An 8,235-nucleotide genomic window follows, 5' to 3' on the forward strand; every position below is an offset into this window, starting at 1 on the left:
ACTTGGTTGATGCATGTCATCGTATCCCAATTCCATAGATCGATGCTCATGATGTCAATCACTAGACTTTCTGGTCCAGACTCCATTATATAAAGACCGCTGTCATATAGCTGGAATATTGCTGAGTGCGGCGTTAAATAACAAACAACTCTAGTGTGTACTATTGATTTGTACACTTAGTGAATTTTGTAATACATTTGTTAATTGAAAACCCATTGAAAAAACCATATTGAAAGTGTTGCTGAGGCCTTGAATGATGGAAACCTGATTAAAGAACTAAAGGAGCAAATGGCTGGTGACGCTCTTTGTAGAAAGAGCAAGCTTGATTTTACCCTTAAAGTTGTGAAAATTAAACACCAAAGCATGAAGCTGATGGAATATTGTTCGACATAAAGGGAAAGTTGACTGTTAGAAAGATGAAGTCATCTTTCTTATCATACAGTTTTGTGGAGAGTTTTGTCACACGCCGTCAACTCCCAAAAACGCAGCTTATGTGTGTTGCATTGTTATTATATACAGCAAAATATGTTGAAGAAAACCCAATAATACATATAATTTTTTACGCCAATTACACAACACAATAATAATAATAATAATTCTTTATTTACAAGTACATCGCTGCAAACTAAATTCACTAAAACATTGGTCTCTTAAGAATCTAGGATGTAGGTATGGACAGGGTTGCCAAACAGAGGAAATACTCCTCCCTATTACACTCTTCGTCATCCCACTCCCATTGGCCGGCGTCGTTCTTCCCCAGGACGGCGCAGTTTTCTGGATACAACGTTGGGGTAGAGCTGCTGCAGGTGCCCGTGCCATTCACGAGGGGAGATGTGAAGCCATTCAGGGGAACAACGTCACCAAAGAGATATCGCCACTGGAACCGGTCAAAAAGATTGGTCACACCAATCCAGTATTCTTGACCTAAGTGACAGAAAATATGAAGTGAGTATATATATTATTACTTATTATTTGTTTCTTTATTTGTTGTGTTTACGCCACAGTCATCAACTTTCCAGACAAATTTTGGTAACCTGAAAATAACCTAGTCTTACCCAGACCAACGAGTAGTTGACGTTATGACTCCCGCGCCGTCGGGTACGATGACATGTAAACAAATCTCCGAGATTGACCTTCTGATCAAATTAAAAGTCGCTTGCGACAAGCAATGGAGTGATTATTTCGTGAAGTCCTGCCCAGATTAGCCTAACCATGGACCCTGCATCACGGCCTAGGCTCATGTTCAGGCTAGGTCTAGACTTTTCTAATCAGCCGCATGTGTGAAACTGAAGCATTGACACCTTGTATCAGTAGAGTCACCAAAACCTTCCAGATTAACAGCGAAGATTGAAATAGCAGACAAAGTGCGTTCTTTGATGGACTAAAACCAATCGACTGTCAATTGATCCTAGCCTTGTCTTTATTTTAATGACCCCGTTGACAAAAACGTTTGTACTGTTATCTAACACAACTACAGGTCTTGGTCTGAGTGGAAACATTTGTTGTTCTGTTAATCGTGATATACAATGGAAAAGAAACATTATTAGCTTGTTATAACTTACCTTTTTGAGCACTGGCAGCGAGTACACCGTTGACAAAGTCGCTCTGGGCCTGGGTGCGGATCATAGCAAGATTGCTTCCAATGATGTTACAGTATTCCTGTAACAAGACTCTCTGTACTTCAGTATTCATTTAGCCTTAAACGCTCAACGTATCATCGTAGTGTACTGAAAACACTGAGGGTTAACATTATCCCACTTATTCCTCGCGCGAGTGAGTGAGTTAGGTTTAGCTCGTGGGAGGAAAAGTTTTAGTTGTTTACATATTGTGTGATACCAACGAGAAAGGTTCATTATCTGAGATTTTCACTCACGACCACGTAATGCTAGCCTGGCCATATTACATTGGATTATCTGTGTAAAATTATATTGTAAATATAAAATGTAAGTAATCTTGCACAAGGATACGATGTTGTTGTTTACCTTCGCTTGGGCAAAGGTTGTTTGGAATCCAGAGAAGTAGAAACAGTTCTCGTCCAGCTGGAAGTGATTGCAAGGACATTCTGTGGAGGAGTGAGTTGGGTTTTACGCCATCTTAACCAGTATTTTCGTGTTAGAGCCTTATGAACAAGGGAGGGAGATCTATGAATAAAAACTTGTTTATTACAATGAATGGAGGTGCTAACACCGTTTTCAAGCAAGTGATCAAGTTATATGTTCATGGAACTATCTCCCTTGTTCATCATAAAAAGTAGATAAATGAAACTATAATGTGATGCTATTTTCCTTTAACCTCATTCATCGTACTATCAGATAAATACAGTCATATACTTACGTTGCTGGACGCCATCTAGGACGATCTCCACTAACTGAAGGATGTCATTAGCGTCCGCCTTGGTGAACTTGTTAAGACGGATGTACCTTCCGATTGGTGTGCCCGAGCAGACGAATGTCGTGGTCGACCCGGCGGCGGGGGCTGTGCTGCCGATTGTGGCGCACACTTGAGGCGTTCCTCCAAGAGTTGGGTTGTTGTCATACACCTCGATGATGATGTTTCGAAGACGCTCGGCTGTGAATATCGGAAGAGTGAGTATTGATGTCTTACTCAGCAGTCAACAATATCGGGGTATCCATAAGCAGACCACAGCAACAAGAACGACAGCGAAAGCTGAATGTGACGTTCTTTCATTTATTAAGGTAATATGTGATAAATATTATAAACATTATGTAGTATTCGTTTTTTACACATTAATTTGAAATATGAAAAAACTAAGAGTTCGACTGTTGGATGAAATTGAGTGAGAAAAACTAGAAAATATTTTATTTTAGGTTTATAAAGTTTTATTATTTGTACGGTTGTGCAAACATACTTTGGCTTTTCAGGCATTTTCATCAGGTGATTGATTTAGAATGTGAGGAGTGAGGAAACACAACGCGCTATCGTCAATATTTTCTTCAATAATGAACACAAATCCGCCGATAATTCCGAGAAAGAATAACAAGCATCCCTTATAATTGCCTTCACTATTATATTGTTTTATTTTTTTAAGGGTTACGTTAACATACTTCTGCCCTTCAGGCATTTTCTTCAGGTCGGAGATTTAGATAGTTACGCTGTGGAGTGGTAATGGCAGGAAACACAAAAGGCTATCATCAATCTTTTGTTTAATAATGAAACGAAATTCGTTGTTATTCCTTAGAAAGATGCAATCAAAGAATTTTCCAAAATAATTGCTTTCACTATCACTGAGTAATGGTCCACAACATGAATACATCCTTTAGAACATATAAAATAGTTCCAGGACTGCCACGGAACAGTAAGGGGAACTTAGGGGATTTTACGTGCGTCTCAGGAGCCTGATATTCTGATATATGTACAAGCTGATAACTTTGGTTGGTTTGATTGGTTTGTTGTTCAGCAATATTCCAGTTATATGACGGCTGTCTGTAAATAATCAAATCTGGACCAGACAATCCAATGATTAATATGATGAGCATCGATCCATGCAATTGGGATCGATGACATGCAGCAACCAAGTCAGTAGGCCTGACCATCCGATCTCATCAGTCGCCCCTTACAACAAGCCTAGTCGCCTTTTATGGCAAGCATGAGTTGCTGAAGACCTATTCTACCCCTGATCTTCACGGCTCGATAACTTAGGTATATATTTACTGTCATTGATACCTAATGTATACCTTGTGAATAACTTAGGTATACATTAGGTATACATCATGTATGTATGACAGTTTTATAACTATTTTATGTTAGGATGGATAGTGTTATCAAAGCAATATAGAAACCTGATAAACTTGAGGTCATGATAAATATGCAAATGATGTCTTTTCGCATTAACTACTTTCAAGCTCTATACATAGATGGAATGCCAAATAGGTTACGATAGGGGTTTCATGATGTAAGGACAATTCTGTAGACACACAGATAACTTGGTACCATCTAATCAATGAGGCAATTAACTCAAAGATTGTATACATACTCTTGCACGAGTTGTGAATATCCACACAAATGAATACCTAACAGTGCCTACTCTAGATCATAAGGTTACTTCAAGCAATAAATACAGGCATGATAACGTCTGCACACCCCACTTGGTAAGCAAGGTCTTAGGTGCCACAATGCGTTAAGTATTCCAACCTTTAAGCCTTCCTCCTACATTTAGCCGTTTTCAACTAAAATAGTGTTCAAATCGGTGTTAAACCCACCCCACTCACTCACTCTACTTACAACAGCAGTCACCCCTGTTGGTGATGGTGACAGAGCGGAGGAGGAAGTTGCTGCCCAGGTCGATGTCCATGTAGGGCGTTGTGTCTCCAACAGCCGTTGCAAATGTAGTGTTGTCAACGACGAAATCGGTTCCAAATCCGCCGTCTACGGCAAGCTGTGGACCGTAGTTCGTGGAGCCGAAAGTGAAGACTGAGGAGGAAGAGACCTGTGACCCAAGGACGGGGATCACAGAAACTGGGAACAAATAATCACAGCTGTAGGTAAATCACATCTGAAAAGTCCACAATTCGCTTGTAGAGTTGCAACCACTTGTTGCGGGAACCCTTTCCCGATCCTCAAATTGTACGTTCGAATCAAAGACTTATTTTTTTGTGTGTTGTTTAACGCCTCACTCAGCAATATGCCAGTTCTATGACGGCAGTCTGTAAATAACAGACAAACCAGTGATTGACATCATGAGCATCGATCTTCGCAATTGGGATACAATGACATGCATCAACCAAGTCAGCGAGCCTGACAACCCGATCGCCTCTTATGACAAGCACATACGCCTTTTACGGCAAGCATGGGTTGCTGAAGACCTTTTCTTCCCCGGATCTTCACGGGTTCAAAGATTTGAATGAAACCAAATATATCTGAAGCCAACAAGAGTTCTTGGGTTTCACAAAAGTGGTAATTTATACGTTGCGGCCTGCACCACTGAAGTTTCATCCCTTATTGAACCTGTTCAAAGCGGCGTTAAAGCCAACCAACGTTGTTGGACATTACAGATTGTTTGCAAGTAAAACAGATTTATTGAAATGTTAATATTTCAAACACATCCAACTCACTCACGCACTCGTCCTCATGCAAGTCTTACAGATCGCCCAACTTGTTAGTTCAACGTTAAACAGAAAGGTCAATGTCACAATTTCAATATGAAATATAACCTATATAAATGAATTCTGTGTTCTATTTTTCACAAACCTCATATATCTTACCATTTTATGTATATACAGTAAAATACTTACTTAGCTGAACGCCATCAAGGACCACCTCTACTAACTGAAGGATGTCATTAGCGTCGACCTTGCTGAACTTGTTCAGACGGATATACCTTCCGAATGTTATGGCAGAGCAGGTGAACGTGGTGTTGGAGCTGGCGGCGGGGGCGGTGCTGCCGATTGTAGTGCAGACTTGAGGCGTTCCTCCGAGTGTTGGGTTGTTATTGTACACCTCGACTCTGATGTTTCGGAGACGTTCAGCTGCCAAGATGGAAAGAGTGGGGGATGAAATCTTATTCGGCACTAACGAGGTACGTCAAATAGTCTGGGGCAGGTAACCATCTGGTCGACTGCATGAACAGATATACACGCTGTTGGGGCATGATGACATACAATCCGCCAGGTCACACAGCTTAACACAAGGTCCTGGGGACATATTGTGACATGGGAATTAGATGGCTGGTACTGAGTTTAGCAGGAACGTGTTGTAATTCTAGGTAATTATCTCCACAAATTATTTTTGGGATAAACAAAATCGTTAAAATCGATTCTGGGGTATGATCTCAACTGATTAACTGCGAGGAACGTCAGCGCACAATCAGTTTTGATATAATAACTGACAATTGTCAGATATTATATGTAACACCTGCAAAAACTCAGTTATTTTGTTTAATAACCGAGTGAATCATGTTTTACACATAATAACCGAATTTTTATCACGCGTGTCTCAGGAGACTGATATTCAGATATATACATGACAATCTGATAACTGGCATCAGGTATTCATGGACGTGAAACACTACATTTGTCAAACAAGATATTTACCACAAATTGTGAACATTGTAATATGCACTTGTATCAACAATCAACACCTTCTGTCGATAACTGTCTTTGAGCGTTGAATGCAAACTTTTTTTCATAATATTGATTTCTTACACATACTGAAACAGGTTTTCAGCGAAAAAGATTTTTTCTTCCATATATAGATAATATTTTTTTTCGAAGGGCAGTCTGTCAATGATTGAAAAAGTAAAAAATACAAAATTGAAAGAAAATACTTTGTCCATTTTGCATAATATCTGTAGGCAAACATATCTATTTAAATCGATGAAGCTTTTCACAAGAGTTGCGAATATTCGATCTGTGTTTCGATTCATGTGTCAAAACCTTACAGCTACACCTCTTTGGGCTTTCCTCCTCATTAAAATGAAACGCCGTCTTTTACTGAAATACTGTTCAAATCGGCGTTAAACCCACCTCCCCATCTCACTCTACTTACAACAGCAGTCACCCCTGTTGGTGATGGTGACGGAGATGAGGAGGAAGTTGCTGCCGAGGTCGATGTCCATGTAGGGCGTTGTGTCTGAGGTAGCTGTTGCAAACGTAGTGTTGTCAGCGGAGAAGTCGGTGCCAAATCCGCCATCTACGGCAAACTGTGGACCGTAGTTCGTGGAGCCGAAGGTGAAGACTGAAGAGGAAGAGACCTGTGACCCGACGACGGGGATCACAGCACCTGAGGACAAACAATCACGCCTGTACGTATATCACATACCAAGCTAAAAACTTATATTTTCCTCCTTTCCTTCAAACACAGAACATGGAGTGGCCCCAATGGTCAAAACAAAAGAATTACCTGCGCGTTCTGTTTCCTGGGTAATCAATCAAGCCGTAAGATAAACGGGAACAGTATGTTTATCTATTCATAAACAAATAATATGAAAGCATGGTAATTATGAGTTTAGTTGTAGGATGTGCTTGTATGTTTTTGAAAATGTTTCTCTGTACATTTAGCAAGAACTTTGACTCCCGTGGTTGACAGGCAACTACACGCCTTGAAAACTTTTAAGCACTGCTGAACCATTTACGTTACTTGGCTGAAAACAGTCGCCAAAAGAATGTAAACTTCAGACCCAAAACACTATGCTACCTGTATCAAATTGATCAATATTGAATAAACCATTTCTTGTCTGTTTTGTATTTAGCCAAGATGGGTGTATACATTCTTTGACCCGGCTGCTTAGACACATTGTAGCCACACATTAAAACTGAACACGACTTATGTACACTAGTATGTGTGCCTCTATGCTTGTGAGCGACAATATACTTCTATAATATCTATGAATGAAGACACGAAACATACATTATCATCAGCTTTAAACATAAACATCGTGTATTATGTCAGAGCAAAGCAAAATTTAGCATCATCTGTCTCTACGTGTATATAATATCTGCATAACTGGGATACACAAATAAGACTTTCCAGTACAATGTCCACACCGAAAACTTCAAAATGAGAACTGCTTGTAGAGGCATTTAGAAGTTGGAGTACAAAGTAGGGATAAGATATATGGATGAACAACTTCTTTAATTACAATTTGGAGTGTCTTTTCAGTGTAGAGCAGACTTTGAAGTACAATGTCCACACCGAAAACTTCAAAATAAGAAATTCTCTTCGAGGCATTTAGAAGTTGGAGTACTAAGTAGGGATAAGATATATGAATGAACGACCTCTTTAATTACAATTTGGAGTGACTTTTCAGTGTAGGTTCTCACACCGTTATCAAGCAAGTGGGTGATAACAACGTTATGGCCTACACGCTCCAAATTGTAACAAAGAATGTTCACCCATATATCTTATCCTTACTTCATATGAGACTTGCAAAAGTATGGTCGAAAATTCGGTTGAAATACTTACCATGTGTCTCAGCAACCCCCAACACAACCACGAACAGAGAGATGAGCAGCATTGTAGACAATCGGGATGATTTGTCAGACAGGGTTGGTGTCTCCATATTTATACCAAAGATTGTAACCTTCTCGACGGGACAGAATTAATCACATTGGACCACGTGTAATTTCTATTTACCTAACAGTTTGATATGCTTTACGGTGCAGCAATTAAGCTATTAACTAAGTTTAACAAAGTTTAATTGAACAGATGTTCATTCTGATTAGTCTCGGTTACGTGACACGTGTGATGTCCTTAGATAATATTGTCCACATTTGTCTT

General features: G+C 39.7%; 1 protein-coding gene across 1 annotated transcript; it reads right to left on the reverse strand.

Moving 5' to 3' along the window:
* Nucleotides 1-658: 658 nt before the first annotated feature.
* LOC139458489 (uncharacterized) lies at nucleotides 659-7,972 on the reverse strand. The gene is made up of 8 exons (XM_071239926.1): nucleotides 7,921-7,972; nucleotides 6,505-6,738; nucleotides 5,253-5,486; nucleotides 4,243-4,476; nucleotides 2,335-2,568; nucleotides 1,983-2,062; nucleotides 1,563-1,659; nucleotides 659-924 (listed from the first exon to the last, which is right to left on the reverse strand). The coding sequence occupies exons 1-8, from the start codon at nucleotides 7,970-7,972 to the stop codon at nucleotides 659-661; spliced, it is 1,431 nt and encodes a 476-aa protein (XP_071096027.1).
* Nucleotides 7,973-8,235: the final 263 nt, after the last annotated feature.

The sequence above is a fragment of the Haliotis cracherodii genome, unplaced genomic scaffold (assembly GCF_022045235.1).
Source record: "Haliotis cracherodii isolate W230 unplaced genomic scaffold, xgHalCrac1.p SCAF_13, whole genome shotgun sequence".
NCBI classification, from domain to species: domain Eukaryota; kingdom Metazoa; phylum Mollusca; class Gastropoda; order Lepetellida; family Haliotidae; genus Haliotis; species Haliotis cracherodii.